The sequence below is a fragment of the Lonchura striata genome, chromosome 1A, assembly GCF_050655825.1.
Source record: "Lonchura striata isolate lonStrDom1 chromosome 1A, ASM5065582v1, whole genome shotgun sequence".
Classification (NCBI taxonomy): Eukaryota; Metazoa; Chordata; class Aves; order Passeriformes; family Estrildidae; genus Lonchura; species Lonchura striata.
This window is the reverse complement of record NC_140741.1, coordinates 6,643,823-6,662,198: the sequence shown is the minus strand read 5'-3', so window position 1 is coordinate 6,662,198 and position 18,376 is coordinate 6,643,823. Positions and strand designations below refer to the sequence as shown.

The following is an 18,376-nucleotide window of genomic DNA, read 5'->3' as shown; positions in this document are numbered from 1 at the left end:
TAATGAATAATGGTAATAATGAAAGAAACATGCAAGGGAGTCCAGAGTTATAAGCAGGACTGTATAGTACGGCACAGGCTGCAAAGCCTGCCCCCAGGTTCTGTGCAAATATTTGTCTCCTGCTCCTATGGATGCAGCATTGGCAACGCTTGGGAAATCCCTCGTGTAATGTACCACATGACCTGCAGATACTGCAGTACAGAACGTGCTCACAGTGTTCTGACACTCTAGGTTAAGAAAAAATATATTGTTTTGACAGTCCTTGAAGGAAAATTAGCCAACACCATTTCCAGTTCTCCCTCTGGCAAACGAATCCAGAACATGGGGTTTGTCACATGCCCATGGGCTGACATTTTAACAACCCTAAGTCAGATGTTTAGATGTTTGTCACTGCTTCTGCATGTATCATCTTCCTGCCTGTTTTGCCAGTGACGTTGTTGTTATTATTGAAGCTGAAGGAGAGAGCTGGGAATTCGGTGCCTGACAAAGTGGGGAAGCAGGAGGAGTCTTGGGGCTGCACATCCAGAGCTGCACCATCAGGGCAGGGAGAAACTTCAGTCAGGGCATTTGCTGAGGAGAAGTCACTGAGCAATCTGCTCACAGGGCCATGTCTTTGCATCAGAACAGGAAAAAAAACCTGGCACTTTTCTCTGATTTGTCATGAGAAATTAAAACCAGGTGTTACCTTAGCTGCCTTGGGAGAAGTCCTGGGGATAAAAACAGCAATTCACACGATAAGAGGAGTTTGAGATCGGTCTGTTTAAATTTGCCAGAATATGTTGGTGGCTTAGGTGAAACAGACTAGAAAACTTCCTCTCTTTTGTGCTTGAGGAATATCACTGCAAACCTTCAGTACACCTCAGCAACTGCTGTGCTGCAGGCAGTCAGGAGGCAAGGAGGCCAAACACAGGCTTGACATAAAAGTTTAATGCCATGAAACCAGAATTTTCCTTGGGTTTAAACCCTGGGGTTTCTTCAATCTGAGCTATTTGCTATAGAACTGCAAAAAATAATTCCTTCCTTCTGACTCATCCCTCTGAGCTCCTCTGACCTGGCAACCATGCGAGAACATTTACGTGTCCTAGGACAGACAGAAACGTGTTGACGGTGCTTCCTGTACAAACCTGGTGCACATGAACTAGAGAAAGCTGGGACACTGTGGCTGGTGACATTCCCACTGTGGGCTGCTTGATCCTTAGGAGATTTGGGCATGCACCTGCTGGAACTGGCCATTAGCAAGAAGTCACACCACCCCATACTAAATAAAAGTATTTGGTATTAAAAAAAAAGTAACTGTAATAAAAGCTTAGAAAGTAAAGGACCTGCCAGAGTTTTTGCAGACACACTTCAGCCATCCAAAAGTAGGTGTCATGATTCAGGTCAGAAGAATCACACCCCAGCACACCTTTTCCTACCCCTGTTCATCCTCAGTAAAGACACGGGGCTGAATTGGGAAATCTGTGTCTTTTTACCTCTGCCTTTGGTGTGGCCATGGAGAATCACCTTATGCATCTGGCTGTTCCACTCATAGTCTGCTATGGCTAAAACACCTGCACAGATAAAAGATCAGCCTTGGCAAAATTGTGTTTCCTCTAGGTAAAGTATGCAAAGAAAAAATAATTTAATACAATCCAACTCATTGAATTGTAGCAATTTATTTTTGTCCTGATTTGAGCATGCTGAGCCATTGATTAATACCTGCTCTTCTGCTGATCAGTGAATAATTGTGAGTTGATCTACTCCTAGGGGAAAAAAACCCAGATATTTTATGTGCCAGCTGAGTAACTGGGCCGAAGTTGGCTGGATGTTTTGGCTTGTTTGCAGACCTTTAGCTGCCTGCTGTTTGCAACACGCATCTGGGGTGACCCATCACATGGCAACGCTTTCTGCCAGAGAGGTGCTACAAACAAGGCAACAACCCAAACCCCAGCAGCCACGGGGCCAGTCCAAGTGAAACAGAGAATTTTGGAATTCACTTAAGTTAACAAAAGGAATTAAGCATTTCTATTTTAGCTTGTAAAATTATGTGTTGAATTTTAACTTTTTACTTAAGAAACCAAAGTACAAAAGGGCATAAGAAATGCAAATTACTGAACCTTCTTGCATAAGCAATAACAAAAAGGGATCAAAAAGAAAAAGAACCCAGATAAAGAGGCTCCTCTATCTCCAGACTTATCTCTCAGACTGATACTTGTACTCAGATAAGCACCAAAAGACTGAAAATGCATGCGCAGAGAGGAAGAGTACTAAAGTTCAACCATGAGGATGACTATGATCTTCAGCCTCAAGAGACCACTAGGGACCCCCGTGCGACCACCACAGCAAACTATGTGTGCCCAGAAGGGTGTAGACTTATTTAGCATTAGGGACAAGGGCAGGCGGGGCCAGGAGTTAAATATGCATAGAAAAGTTGTGTAACGTATTGCATATGGAACACCTTTGGGAATAAAAGTTTGGGTCAGATTAAAACTCAGTGTGCAAGTCTTGGAGAAATATCTCACTTGTGCCGGGCGCTGACCGTACATACCCACTTCATAACTACCCCAAGTTGTGGAGCCTATTTATTTATTCCTTCACGAGGATGAGCCATTATTTTTGTGTATGCAGAACAATTTTTTCATTTCGCACCACACTCATCGGGGCAAGTGGGGCCACCCAGGCCTCTCCTGGGGAGCCCCGAGCCTTGTGCCCCACTGAGGCTGGTGCTGTTTTGACAGCCCTGAGTCACACTGCAGAGGGCGTGTATGTATTAAAAAATAAAAATTGTGTTTAAATGCTTGTGTTATGTGTAGTAGATCTAATTTGCGCCATTTCTGGTATGATAAATGTGATATTGAATATTTGTTGGAGTATACATGTTTGTATTAGGAGTCCCCCCCATCCTCGCAGGTGACACCTGGTGTATATTAGAGCCCGATTTGATGGGCCATGTCTGGAGGGATACGGGATGCCCAGAGATGGATATGATGGAAATCCTTGGGCAGATACATGTGAATGCAGGGTTCCCGTAAACTTCATCAAGGGATCCAACAACTCCAGACACTGAATTGTTCTTCCTTATCACCAAAAAAGAAAATTTTATTAACCTATGGACTCTGAATAGAAGAAAAGACTGATTGCTGAAATCTTGACCTCAGGCGGAATTTTCCCTATAAAAACCACTCATGCCAGGATGGAGGCGTGTGGGCACAGAGGAAAACCTCTGCTGAGGCTGACTCCTTGTGGCACACCCAGGGCCAGCCCCGGGCTCGGCTCTGTTCTTTCCGTGTGGCTGGATAGATAGAATTGGATTGCAAAATAAATATTTTATTTTTTCATTTTAATCTGGCTGGACAAATTTTCGTGTATAACAGTTGTTTGTTTATGTGCTGCCGGGCAACACATCAGTGCACGAACACTGACGGAAGGTGCCCCCCGTTCCTTGCCGCCCACCTCTCCCTGCCCCGGCCAGCGCGGTGCCTCCCTGTGACGTCAGGGGGGCACCTCCGCGTGACGTCACATCTCCCCGTGACGTCAGGGCGGGGCGGGGCCCGGGCGTGACGTCAGAGCGGCGCTGGCGGCGGGGCGGGAGCGGCCGCGGCTTTGTGCGCAGCGCCGGCCGGGCGGAGGCAGCCGCAGCAGCCGCCAGCGGAGGGACAGCCCGGCGCCATGAAGTTCCAGTACAAGGAAGACCACCCGTTCGAGTACAGGAAAAAAGAAGGGGAGAAGATCCGGAAGAAATACCCCGACAGAGTCCCCGTGAGTGCGCGCTGCCGGGCGGCCGCCTTTGCGCTCCGTGCTGGCCGCCGGCTGCTGCTCGCCTTGTTTTGGAAGGAAATGAGTTTAGTACGGATGGCCGTGATCTCGCTGCTCTGATTCGCATCCCTGGCTGCTTTTCTCCCTAGAGGGAAGCTGGGGCTATTCGCGATGCGCGGAGGGCTGCGGTGCGGGTGGGGGTGGAATACACCTTTTCCCCGGGATGCGCGGTGACTCCGCGGTGGGAACGCTGCTGATCTTTTTCTGGCATGCGTGGGGGTGAGTGGGCAAGGAGCTCACCCGCGTTTCTGTGAAAATGGAGATCAGTGAGGCGGTTAACCGGGTACTCTTCATGCTAAACACGGTCTGCATCCGGGTCATCTCGTACGTCCCTGTTATTTTTATTTTACTTCACTATGGCTTGTCTTTTCTATATAGCCTTGCTCTTTTCCTTTGCATGAGCAGAAAAAAATGATACTTCTGGGTCCTTTTACCCTCCTGTTTAATCATCCTGTGGAGAAAATGTCACTTGGAATGCAAGGTCATCTAGCTAAATTTTGCTTCCTCATTCTTAGGCCCCTTTGGAGTGCCTACGGGAAACTTCTGGCTTCATAATTCCGAATAATTATTGGGATGAAAGAAAAAAAAAAAAAAGACAAATATAATTAAGTGTAGAGTGTTTTTTCTTTTTTAATAAACATTTTGCAAGTATTCTTTTTTTCCTTCCCCACTGGAGAGGTCTGCCCTAGATTTACTGCACAACTGTACTGCATTCAAAAAAACTGGGTCCTTCCTGAAAAACTAATGACAAAGGGGGAACAGTTACACCCCATGTTTTCCCTGCAGGCTAACAACATTTTTTTATCTTGGGAGTGACCCTCAAATGGACTTGGAAACAAGTTTTTGGAAGTCAGTATTTGGGTGCCTTTGTTCTCTCTTTTTTTGGCATAGGTTGAGCATGCTTGAGGTGTGTGGGGTTGGGTATTTAGGATGAGGGCTGTGTAGGTTGGGTGAGAGACAAGGTGTAAATTGAGGATTAACGTGGCAGATTGCACAGCAGGCCATGACAAATGTGTCGGGAAGAGCCCTGTGGGGAGCCCAGGACAAGGCCCAGTCTGGCAGGAGGTAAAGAAGGTCAAGACAGGGGCTCATCAGCAGAACTTTGTAAAGAAAACCAGGACCAGAATAACAAGGTGTGCTGGAGTTAATGATAATTGGAAATTATGCACAGCAAGGCCCAGATGTGAATTATTAGGGATGGCCTCTTGAATGCAGCACTCTGTTCTTCACATCACTTCTGTGTCTGCCCTTCCTGACAGCAGGATCCTTGAAGATGTCATCCTTTTGGCTGCCTACGCTGCAGTGCCGTGATACATCTCAGCATTTTGATGAGATTTCACTGCCCTGCATTATCACAGTCGCCACTCAACAGCCAGGCAAATGTAGCTATCTGTATTCTACCCTTACGGTTTTCCTTTTAGTTGTTTTGTTTTTTTGTTTTTTTTTTTTTTATGTATGGGAAGGGTTTAGTGGCTCGGAAGAGATAAGCTGCATTATACAGCAAACTGACTACAGTTGCCAGTCAGATGAGCAGAGCATCTCCATTCCTTCCGTGCATCTTTGCAGGAGGGAGATGTCTCTTAAGCTCTCCTAAATCAGTGGTAATCTGATTTAAATCTCTCCTAAATCTTTCCTAGGGGCTTAGAACCCCCAACAGTCACCTCAAAGGCATGACTTCTTTTCCTTTATTATCTAATGACCAATCTACAATCCCCCTCCTTCCCCCCCACCTCCAGTTAGGGAAGTCACAGCAAGCAGTTTGGCTTGTCAGTAGCTTTTTAAATTGGAGGCAAGAACTAAAGGTTTTTCCCCACTGCAGTTTATTGTGTTAGCTACTGCTTTGTTTGGCTGTGCTGGTAAAAAATGTGAGAAGTGTTGTGTGTTGCTGTTCAGTGAGGTTGTGGTAGTGTCCTTCTCTCACAGCATTTGCCAGCTGCATCTTGTACAGAAATCCATGTCCTACCTCAGACTCCCTGAAGGAGCTTGAATGCCTTGTGCTAACTTAGGTACTTGAAAATCTTGAAGTAGCTGAGGCAACCATGTTTCTATTTTAAAATCAAACCTGGAAACTTCAGCGGGTTTGGCTGTGCTGGCCACATCCAAATGGAGCACAGGGAAAAGATGTCCTAGTTGGTACCTCTCTGGTGTGAGATATTTTGCAGACACTCACTTGGCTTTAGAAAGATTCAGGTTAGCACAGCACCATGTCCAGGCTAAAATACGCCAAGCTCATGATAACATTTTGTTCTGGTGTGGTGTTTCACTAGTGGGTCAACATCATTTTGCTTCCAAAGAAGTCTTAGTCCACAGCAGTCCAACTTTTTCCCTTACACAACAGCTGTATTTGGGTTGCCAAAGAGCTATGGGAGCGTGGAGCCCTTAGAAATTAGTCCCACAGTGTTTCATGTGGAGTATTTACAGGGTCTAAGGAAATTAAAAAGTTTAGGAAGTTCAGAAAAATCCAGCTTTTGCTTTCATTTAGGTGGTCAGAATGGCTTCTGCAGAACAGCAAGCCATATAGATTGAAACATGATATATCTTTTACCAGTTCAAAAATACACATGAGGGAAAAAAAAGCCTGCAGGTTTTTTCTGCACAAACACAGTAGTTCCAAAGGTTTCAATGGAAAAGGAGATCAGGTCACTTTGGAATAATTCCTGCTTCGGAGGTAAATATTTTGCCTAGCTCTGCTAACAAAAAATATCTTTTAGCAAAAGACCTCTTGGTTTGTTTGATCCTAAAGCTGCAGAGCTTTGTATTTTTCTGTGTTAGAATATAAGGAAATTAGTATTTTGTGTCAAGAGGTCTCAGTGGGTCCAGCTGCCCAGATGATAGGCTAATTATAATTATTGTATGTTTACTTGATTAAGGAAATGTCCATAACTATGTGAAATATAGATAATAAACTTAAAGGATATGAATTTCAGAGTAGATGATGACTCCTGAGGAACTGGAGATTTTTAAAAAAATCCCCAATGAGCTGTAGTTTCTCTTTAATTCTTTGCTTCATTCTAGAGCACTTGGTGTTGGTGAAAGTAGAAATTAGGATGTTGGACTACTGGGAGTAGAGCTGATTTTGTGCAAGGCAGTTTGGAATCGTAACCTGGAAACAGTTAACTTATTTGTGTTCATGTATTGGCCTCCTGACAGCTTCTTCACACAAAATTAACCTGAATTGGGAACATCAAGGTGTCCTAATTATTTTTTTCTCAGCCATTATGGTTTATTTTTGTGTCCGTTCTGGACTATTTTTTTCACTCACCATGCTTACTGCTGCAGGCCTGGGCTCCCAGCACAGCTATTGGGAGTGATTTTAAGTTGTCTTCTGTTCTTTTTTAAGTCATCTCACCTGTGTGTTCTTTAAAGTTGTGTATTTGTTACAGATTAAATACCTAAAGGCCTGCTAGCACCATCAAAGTGTAATCTCCTTATCCACTGATGCTTTTTGGACCATTTTGGTGTATGATACTCATCATCTGTTTCTTGCTCTCTCTTTTTCCAGGTAATTGTGGAAAAAGCACCCAAAGCCAGAGTACCTGACTTAGACAAAAGAAAGTATCTCGTGCCTTCTGACCTCACAGGTAACAATGTCTACCTCCATTCTTCCTGATTTTCAGTGAGAGGGTCTCAGAAGTGCTTTTTACTCTGTGGTCAGCACAAAGAAAATACCCAGATAGGCTCAACATCTCATTTATCTGCTGTCTTTGTTTTATTTATACCTTATAGACTGGATTACAACATGCAGAATTCTCTGAGATCTTTTGAGGTATCTCACTGGTAGCTTAGCGTGTCACAGCTGAGTTCTAATCATGACAACAGTGACTAAATTGTGTATCATGGGCAGTGTCATCACCAGTCAGTGATGACCTAGCTGCAGAGTTGCCAGAAGCTGTACTCTTGTTGCAGGAAGAGAGAGGTTCTTGTAATAGTTCTATTCTTTTTCCACCCCATGGCTGCAGTCATAGCTGCAAAGTTCTTTTTCTGAATGGTCATGGTGATCTTAAGTGTGATTACATCTGTTTTTATTTAAGAACATTAATGAGTTAAAGGAACAGCATTTCTTCTTCTTGCAGTATTTAATGGATTGTGAAAAACTTTCTTGTGCAATGTAGTTCAAGTAAATAATAAAGATTTTTTTCAGGAATGGTATAACCATTTACACCAAGACTAAATTGTCTGAGGTGTTTTTGATCTGTAGAATTTAAAGGATAAGCTAGCTAAAGGTCTTCTCACCAATCCCCTCAGTAGAGTATTTCATACCATAGTAGGTGGAGTGTGGATTTAGAGGGGACATGGTAAGAGGTATGTACCTGAGAAATTTCCAGCTCTGAGTGAATTGGCTGCTCATGTAGTTACAGTCATGAAGTCACTGCTTTCTTCTATTGCTTTTTTTTCCTGCATTGTTCATTTCCCCTACTTTTTATATACAGCATGTGACTTCCACCACCAAAAGAAAACAGCCATGGTTAGGGTTAAAATACAAAAATAAACAGCAACAACAAAAACAAACAAACAAAAAAACCTCTTCAACATTCCTTCTGCATCTTAAGGCATTCTTTGTTCCTCTTAAGTTGGTCAGTTCTACTTCTTAATCCGAAAGCGGATCCACCTGAGGCCAGAAGATGCTTTGTTCTTCTTCGTCAATAACACCATCCCTCCCACCAGTGCTACCATGGGCCAGCTGTATGAGGTAAGCCTGGCCCTTTTCTCTTGCCTCATGTTGGCAAGAGCAATGGCCAGAAGTGTCAGTGGTTTCAGCTTGGTCACAGATACCTGAACAAAGGCATCCTCTTGTCCTGAGCTGTATCCCATCACCTGGTCAGGGGAGTTCCATCCCCCAGCCTTATCAATTCAACTAGTTGTTTGCTAATTGAAAGGGTTGTGGCAAATACTTGCCCCAGCAGTGATATACTGCTCCTGCTACTTTAACAAAGTATTGAAATAAACCACTTCCTTTTCAGAGGAAGGATTGGGGCTGGGGGGAGGGTGGAGGACATAGGTTTTGCTGTGTAAACAAAAGAGATTTCCTTTTAGCCTGTAAAAGTAAGTAAAAAGCCAGTAAAAGGACCAGTATCACTGGGCATCCATCTATAAATACTTTCTTAGGGAATACTTATTCTTTGTCTAGAATTACTTTTTCATTGCTTGTACTGTATAAGTGAGGATTACATAGGATGCTGCAAGCATTGCTGCCTACTATTTCTACTCAGCAGTGTTATTTGTCAACCTTAAAGGCATATTGGATTTCCATATTTCTCAAATCTGTAGCCGTTATATCATGGGTGGTTTGCAGCCTGGATTGATTTCTCCTTGATTTCTCCTTCTGCTGGGCGTTTTAATAAAAGAGCTCTGGCGTGGTGCTGTGAGCCTTGTTTGGCCTGTCACTTTTTGACAGTAACTGGACACTTCATCAGTCTGTGTACTGATGAAGACAATAAAAGATAACACAGGCAGAGTGTTTTCCAAATCTGAACACGTTGAAGGAAAGTGTCTGACTGTTAAGAGCTGAGGTCAGATCTCTGTTGCTGGCACTCTATAGAATTTTTGTGTCAGTGTAATCACTTAACATCTCAGCTCTACTGCCCATATGTAAAACAGGACTTAGAAATACAGCCACTTGTCAAAGTGTTCTGAAAAATTAAAAATACCATCTAGAGGTGATTTTTGACTTGTTAAATCCTTCCAAGTCTTTCTCTCGATCTTAAGACCATACCATTGCTGAGATACTGGTGAACAGTCAGAGCTGTTTCTGTTGCATGCTTGCAACACAGCCTGGCCGTGGCTCTTCAAGTAAATTCCCTGTGTACAGAAACGTGTCCTGCCTGTGTGTAGAAGAAAAGCTGTGGTCAGGGCTCTCTTTGGTCTTGGGAAGCAAAGCCCTCGATGTAACCGGAGAGGTACAGTGAAAGAGAAGTTACCTGCTCATGTTACAGTGATCTCTGGGTTGAGCTTTCTCACTTGTAGTGAGTTTCCAGCCTTGGCTCCTCACTTTGTCCCTTTGTCCCCTGGCAGGATAACCACGAGGAGGACTATTTTCTCTATGTGGCCTACAGCGATGAGAGCGTCTATGGCAAGTGAGCAGCAGCCCCCCAGGCATGCAGGCTGGATGGACTGATGGAATGGATTTACGGGGAGGGGGTTGCTGGAGAGGCAGAAGGAGGATGCATGAGAAGAGAAAAAGAGAACTGGAAGTGAACCACATGCACAATGTCATCAGCTTCCACACATTAATTATAACCATTCTTTTTTAAATTGAGGGGAGTCAGGGTAGGGGGACAGGGTGAACTTGAAGACTAATGAGAGGTTCCACACTGGGGGGGTGGGGAAACTCCACTGTTCACAATTCTTCTCTTGCCACAGCTGGAAGTAGTTAGTGCTGGAGGCTGCTAGACAAGCCAGTGTAGTGAAGCTCCAGGAGAGTGACTGGGCAGGATGGCCATTTTCGTATAACGCTTTCATTGGATGAAGAAGGCATGCCATGTATTGTACACTGACCTTGTCCTGTCTTGTCCATGGCTTCCATTCAGTGAGCTGTGAAATACTTCACTCTGCCCACACAAGGCTGTCCTGTGCTGACAGTCCTCGCTCTAGCTGCTACCTGTGAATTGTTCTGAGGATATTGTGTTTCTCATCATTTCCATCAGTATTAGAAGGGCTGGGAGCTCTGTCCATCAGTATTAGAAGGGCTTACTGTGAGGGTTGGGAACTCCTCAGTTATGAGACATGAAGGTTGGAGAAAGGAAGGAAAAATTCTGCAGTGTTTTTCCTTTGTTGCTTTAATTGCAACTGCTGGACAGAAAAATGACCCTTCTGTTCTTTTCAGTGTAGTCAGCTGAAAAACCTGTAAGCACAGGGGCTAGAAAGGACCTCAAGAGCCCACACCAGCTCTGAGACAGGACTGAGTATCCCAAACATGTCCACCATGGCTGCTCATCAAACTTGTTCTTACTGAACTTTACTGAGGAAGGTCCTGGAGGCTGCTGAGATTGTCTGTTCAGTTCCTGGCTAGCCTACGAGTGAGATTGCTTTCCTGATACCTAACTTCAGTCATCCTTGCTGTGCATTAAGACAACTAACTACTAGTGGTTTTGATTTTGGTGAACACAGAATATTATCTATCAGTGTTGTCCTTGTACCAGTCTTCTGCAGATTTGAAGATGGCAGAGTTCCTGTGGGATTAGCCTTCACTTCCATGTCTCATCCCTGTACAGCCCTTGCACCACGTGCACAAGCATAGGAAATCAGTCACTGCCACATGTGTTTTGCTGGCTTTTTGTAATTCGGTAACAGTGCCTCTCTATGCCACAAGAGAGATTCTTTTATCTTTTAGACTTGAAAGGAAAAGGGAATGGATTATCTGTAGATTTTTTTTCTTATTTTGTTTTAAGCCAGTGTTCTTAGCAGGTTGTCAGATGGGTGCTGTCCTGTGCAAGCCTTATGCTGTCATGCCAAAGCAGTTTCTTCCCAGTGGCACGAACAGCAGAATTTCCCATTACTGCCGTAACTATGATGAAGAAATAGGTCTTGGAGAGTGAGCTGACTTTCAGGAAAATTCTGGGGTCTTATCTAAAAATCAGAGAAGTAAGCCTGAATTACTGTAAACATTCCTACATTCAAAAGAGGGACCAAGAGGGAGGAAAAGAGAAGAAGGATGGAGAATACAGGTGAATTGCAAATCAATTTGAGGGCGTTTGCTCAATTTACTTAGTTGTAAAGTTAGATCACTGTTCCCTGTATTCCTCAGGAATGAGAAATCAAGATGAGTGCTCCTCTGAGTATGGAGAACAGGAAATCAAGGTTCAGCCTTCTCTGGCTGTTACATGGAGGTGCACAAGGCAGGAGAGCTGATGGGAGTGTCAGGTTGGAGTTACTGGCAGAACTGTGTGAAGGTGAGGGAGGGCAGCATGGTGGGGAGGGAGGGAGGGTTGGTGGTGGCAACCTGTGTAGGGTGGGAAGTACCAGGAGAATGGGAGAGAAGGGAGGAACCACAAAGGATGCAGACAGAGTAGTCAGAATGGGCAGACAGAAAATGAGGGAGCAGATGATGAAATGGTTGGCATAATATCCCCAGTATTACATCCAGAACTTCAGGTTTGGTGTTCCATCCTGTGTTCACCTGGAATAAATGCATTTGGATGAGTTGTACCTACTGCCAGCTTGGATAACTTCAGTTTCTGCCTGCACTGCTCAGTCCTCTCTTTTAGACTCACTCTCCTTCAACTACCAGGCTTTCTTCACATCCTTTGGGTGCAAATCTGCATCAATCTCTTGTTTTAGGAAGCTCTGACTATTCTGAAGCAGAGAACAGACCCAGGAGGCTTTCTAGGATAGAAGAGAAGACACAGGCAGATGGTGTGCATCTCTCTGCTGCTGTCCCACTTGTTCATGCCAAGCACACGGTTAAGCACACTCAGGGGAGAAAGAGTTGGCATCTGGGGTGCTTGGTTTTGTGTTCAGTCCTCCCCTCCCGCTGCTGGGTTTAAATGACACGTGGGACTAATCACAACTGTTTGTTACGTGTAGAGTTTATGATTTAATTTAGTTCTTTTACAGTTCTTTCAACTGAATTGTGGCATTTCTGTTTTTGTGCTAGTATTGTACAAGGTAATGATGGTAAATTTTTTGTGTTGGTTAGCTGCAGGTTCTTGTAAAATAAAGTTCAGACTAGAGCTTAATCAACTTATCAATAAAGATGCATTTGAAATTCATGGATTGGTCCAAAATGGGTGACTAGCACTTCTTCCCTATGTGGGCTTGTATATAAAAAGGTAGAACTTGCCAGAAATTTTGCTGCTACTTTTTCCCACAACCCCAGGTTTACTCTGTCCTGTCTACCAGGATAAGTCCCATCTCCTATTTTTGGTGGTATTGTCATATACACACCTAACTGTGTCTTGCCATGCCACCAGTGGGACCTTGAATTAGACCTGGATGATGTAAGAAAACCTTAAGATGCACAATGAATACACTGAAAACAATGCATTTTCTGCCATTTTAAGGCCTTGAACAGTGATGGGGCCTCGGGGGCATCACCAGCCCTGCCTGTCCCTGCCAGGCACTTTGGGCCACATGTCCTGATGCCTGTGGCTCGGGACTGTTTGTATCTGCCCTGGCGCTGTCCCCATCAGCCCCTCAGGACTGTGGCCACCTGTGCTGGCACAGCTGCAGCAGGGCTGGCCGGCAGCTGCCCTCAGCGCTGCCCAGCCATGAACCCTCTGAGGTGCTGCCCAGCCATGAACCCTCTGAGGTGCTGCCCAGCCATGAGCCCCCTCAGCACTGCCCTCAGCGCTACCCAGCCATGAGCCCCCTCAGCACTGCCCTCAGCGCTGCCCAGCCATGAACCCTCTGAGGTGCTGCCCAGCCATGAGCCCCCCTCAGCACTGTCCTCAGCGCTGCCCAGCCATGAGCTCCCTGAGGTGCTGCCCAGCCATGAACCCCCTGAGGTGCTGCCCAGCCATGAACCCCCTCAGCACGTCCCAGCCATGAGCCCCCTGAGGCACTGCTGTCAGCGCTGCCCAGCCATGAGCTCCCTGAGGTGCTGCCCAGCCATGAGCCCCCCTCAGCACTGTCCTCAGCGCTGCCCAGCCATGAGCTCCCTGAGGTGCTGCCCAGCCATGAGCCCCCTCAGCACGTCCCAGCCATGAGCCCCCTGAGGCACTGCTGTCAGCGCTGCCCAGCCATGAACCCCCTCAGCCCTGCCCAGCCATGAGCTCCTGAGGCACTGTCCTCAGCCCTGCCCAGCCATGAGCCCCCTGAGGTGCTGCCCAGCCATGAGCCCCCTCAGCCCTGCCCAGCCATGAGCTCCTGAGGCACTGTCCTCAGCCCTGCCCAGCCATGAGCCCCCTGAGGTGCTGCCCAGCCATGAGCCCCCTCAGCACGTCCCAGCCATGAGCCCCCTTAGTGCTGCCCAGCCATGAGCCCCCTGGGGCACTGCTGTCAGCGCTGCCCAGCCATGAACCCCTGAGACGCTGCCCAGCTATGAATCCCCTCAGCGCTGCCCAGCCATGAGCTCTCTGAGCCGCTGCCCTCAGCCCTGCCCAGCCATGAGCCCCCTCAGCGCTGCTTCACCAGGCTGCCCTGGCAGGCCAGCAGGATTCCTGTCTCGTCACCTATGGATGGGGATTGTCCCCACCTCTGGCTGTGCCCCGCTGCCTCTGGTGGGTGCAGTAGAACAAGTCCCGTGTGCTGTGCCAGCCATGTTCCTCATGGAGCCACATCCCCGTCCTGTGTCACCACTGCCGGGGCTGAGGTGGAACTCGCCGTGGGAAAAAGTGAGAGAGGCCCAGGGTGCCCGCCATGCCACAAGGCTGTCTAAAGGTAGGAGAGAAAAAGATAAGGTGATCTGGGATTCCTTGAAAAGGAAGCCCACAGTAGTGACAAATAAGGCTGCTTTTCCTTGTGGATATTTGTGCACTGAGGGGAAGGAGTCCTGCTGGGAGCTGGCAAAACCAGCAGGTGCCATTTGTTCAGCACCATGACTCCAAGCCAGGCTCTGGCAGTGCGTGAAGAGGAAAGGGATGCACGCTGTCATCTGGAGAAGCAGTGACAGAGTGACAGACCTGCCACTTCCTTCCTGCCCCTCGCTCCCTCCATCCATGTCACCCGTGCTTTGTGTGGGTCCCTCTGGCTGAGGGGCAGCAATGGGCCATGGTGATGCTCCAGCCCTGTCATTGAGCGAGGGAGTTGCTTGTAGTGATAAAGTCAAGAATTACAACACTGAAATGCACCAGCATACCAGCATAAAAATTGCTATGCTGAATAGGACCTTCTCTTTCTGCTGCATAAAGAGAGGAGCCACTGTGAGAGCTTCTGGTGCTGTTACTGAGGGAGAGGCAGTAGCTCATCCTGCATTGCAGCCTGCCCACAGCAGCAATTTCTGAGCTCATATCCACCACTGTGACTGAAACAAGCTGCCCCTGTATGGCAGAAGGGTGCTGTGACTACAGCCAGATGGGCATAGAAGCAGCTAGAAGCATATACTATTAGCTGAAATAATTTGTATTTCAGTTTCAAATACAGTAAAGATTTTTCTGTGTGGATTGTGGTACTGTCTGCTGGCTCAAGTGGAAAAGTGGTATAAAGTATATCTAAGTAGTCATCTCTCACCCCTTTGCTAAGAAAATGGTATCACAGAGATGTTTGTACCTGCCATGCTGCTTTGCATGTTTGTGTCAGTGCCATTGCTGAGAGGGACTAACACAAAATGTGCAGGCCAGTACATTGCTAAATGTAATTTACCTAGTCCAAATGTGGAATATTAGCTTGTGCTCCAAGGCTGGTTTATTTATAACCTTTGTTCTGTGGGTTATGGAAATTGTATTAAAACAAGGCCTGGGGGAAAATATGAGCTCAGCTGGTTTAGAGAGGATAAATAATTAATTGGTCATTATCACTGCACCTGGGATCCTTTTTCCAGTCATCCTGATGCTTTCCTTTGAAGAAAATGTTTTCCTGGAGCAGAGACTACCCAAGTTAAGAGATCCCTTATTATGGGGCCTTAAAACATCACTGTGAAGTACATAGCTGGACTAATACAAAAAGTCCCACATTGTGCTAAACACTGATGTTTTCACGTCCATAAAACAGTCATGTCTGAGATGAAAGAAACACTGACTAAAACAAAAATAAGACTACCAGAGGGAGAAAGCCCAGCTCATTGTTGTCAATCTCAGGTGGTCGCTTCCCCAGGGTGAGGCACAGAGAGTGACTGGAGAGCTCATTGCTGGCAGGACACTTGCAGGACTGACCCAAGGAGAGCACAGCTGGCCACAAACAACAGCTGCCTCAGAACTTGTTTCCAATCTTTAGGAGGTGTTTGTGTTCCTGGAAGCTTGCAGGCATCCCAAAGCACAGCTCAGGCCTGGATGTAGATGTGTTACAGGAATTGGTTAATATTCTACTGAAAAAGCTGGATCTTGCAGCACCTTTCCATAAAGGAAGGGTCTGGTTCTCCCTGATTTTGCGCTCTGGCCAATGCCATCTGCATGTTGTACTGTTCTTTGGGAATTAAAAGATTGTTAATAACTGCTAAAAATAGTGATATATGGAAGCAGAAGGAGAATGTAAAGGTCCTAACTTTCAAGTTAAAATATTGCTAGAACTGCATTAAGGTTGAATGCACTGAATTATTATTAGCTGAAGGAAAAACTGATTCATTTCCTGGCCACTCTTTATTCCCCCTATTTCTGGGAGGAGTTTTTGTCAGAGCTCAGAACCCTGTTCTGGCTTTTTGTCACAGCTCTCTCTTTATCACTTGAGCTGCCTTTTGCACTGTCCACACACCATTCAGAAACCTAGAGACCTTTCAGGAGGTAGCAGTGCTTGTGCCTCACCATCCTTGAGCCAATGGATATAACCTTTTCAGGTTGATAAAACTTTGGGTTTGCTTGGGTTACTTGACATCTTTACAATTTTCCATGTAGTAGCAGACCTTGAGGTCAGTGAATGTAAACCCCTCCATTAAGAAATCCTTACTGTACTGTTTACTAGGGCAAAAGCGTCCCCATTCAGAGTTGCCAGCACATGTGGCAAGTGTCACAGCTGCCACCAAATCTGCAGACTGCTTGCTGCTGAAAATCTGGATTTGCTCTACCAAATAGGATCCCTTCTGCTAGTGCTCAGCATTATGGATGCTGTTCCCAAGGGACTGATGGAGCACAAGGGGTGACAACAGGGTGGCAACTGCCTGCAGAACTTGAGAGTGTTTCCTCATGTGTCAGGGGGATCAGGAGTTCATGGTGTATCCATTTGTACAAAGAGCTCCCCTTGGTGTACACCTTTTGTTTGCATCTTGTGTCCTGTTGTATCCTGCTATTCCTTCAGTAGCACCTGCCCTTTTCCCAGCAAGATTAGCAGGAACAGAAAGCTTTCCCCACCCTCTGGTGACCATCCAGCCACCTTCTCTCTCAGAGATGACAGAAGCCTGAGATGTTCTCTCACACAGCATCCACCCCCCCCTCTCCATGACCTGGGGTTCAAAGACATTTTGCAGCCACTGAGCAGGGCTGAAAATGCCTCACATCCCACATCATTCCCACAGAGAACACACAGCTGTGAACACACCACCTTGCCCACACACCCAGAAGTGTGTGGCTACTTCCTGTACCTTATTTCCTGTACAGCACACCGTGCTCATCCCAAACACACCTGAAACACAAATACATCCACCTTTTCTGCCACACCACCCACCACAGAGTGAAAATGAACACAGGGTGGGAAAAATGCATGGAGTAATACACAGTCATGGACTTCAGGTGATTACAGAAAAGCTTGCAAGTGTAAAAGGAGGGAAAAATGAACCTGTAGTTCTCACAAAAGTCTACAGCCACTAAAGTGCTTCATCTATGAAGTGCAAAAGATGCTGAGAAAGCACTGTGTTACGGGAAACCCTGAAAGAAGGAAGGTACACACAGCCATATTTCAGCGGTAAAGAACCTTGAAATCCCCCTCTTTCCCTTTGCAACTGGAGGTGAAAATTAGAGTCTGAAAAAGCAGGACCCTTCTGACTAGGACTGGATTGTGCTGGGATGAAAAGAGGGAGGTGAAGCTGGTGTATTTTCAATTTGTGGCATGCAGATGGAGGTAGTAGCATGGTGGAACAAGGTGTGGGAGGGGAGTGAGGACAGATGAGTGAGGAGACTGCAGGATACAGATGAACCTGGCAGAATTGCCTGGGAAGCCCAGCACTGAAGTAACATATTGATTTCCAAGGCAGGAGTGAAACGGACTTAAACTAATGCCAAAGGCATTACAGAAAAAGCTCATCCAGATTAGGTGTGAGGTTTCTCCAACAGGCATTCAGGCTGCAGGTACAGGACATCCTAAATGCTTTTACCTGGTGTCACACAGAAAACTCTTGGCAGGGCAAGGGAGGGAACAGCTCACACAGGGAGGACCCTTCTTTTTCTTTAGAGATGTTCTGAGCCCAAGAGCAAAATGAACATATAATTGAAGACATGGTATCATTATGCAGATATGCTGGAAATCTAGCAAAGTATTTAGGAAAGAAAAAGTAGACAACAATGGGTAAAACAAACCTTTTAGAATGAGAGCCAAGAAAAGGCAGAAGTGAAGCTGCAATTCACCATGTAAAAATGTATATAATAATGATGGAGAAGGTGGTGATACAGATTAGAATCTGAGATAAGTATTGCTCCACTTTCCAGTGGTTGTTCAGATGTAATATTGGAATATTGGAATATTTCAGATCTCGCTCACTCAGTGCATTTTTTCTAAGGACCACACAGCAGAAAATGAGCAGTGACAGGTCTGATCATATTTCATTAGTTTGCATGCTATTACTTCACACTTACATACTAAGTTCCATATGCCAGTCTCAGTTCTTTCAGAAATTACCTATTCGGACTCTCAGTGGCCCCATGGGGAAGCTCTCACTGTCTCCAGCCTGCTGCTGGGGAAATGGAGGTGCAGACATGGCTTGCCTCAAGGCCATGCAATGAAACAGAGTCAGAAAAAAAAGCCTTTGTCTCCCTGATCTCTAGAACTTCTAATAACAAGCTTCTGCTCTTTACATGGCACAATTTGAAATGTGGATTCTGTACATTCATAGATCTTTCATTAA

At 45.9% G+C, this 18,376-nt stretch overlaps 1 protein-coding gene across 1 annotated transcript; it reads left to right on the top strand.

Annotated features, from left to right (window-relative positions):
* Nucleotides 1-3,544: 3,544 nt before the first annotated feature.
* On the top strand, nt 3,545-12,503 carry LOC110475218 (gamma-aminobutyric acid receptor-associated protein-like 1). Its single transcript, XM_021539194.4, has 4 exons — nt 3,545-3,738; nt 7,298-7,376; nt 8,367-8,485; nt 9,808-12,503. The coding sequence occupies exons 1-4, from the start codon at nt 3,649-3,651 to the stop codon at nt 9,871-9,873; spliced, it is 354 nt and encodes a 117-aa protein (XP_021394869.1). The 5' UTR covers nt 3,545-3,648; the 3' UTR covers nt 9,874-12,503.
* The last annotated feature ends 5,873 nt before the right edge of the window (nt 12,504-18,376 follow it).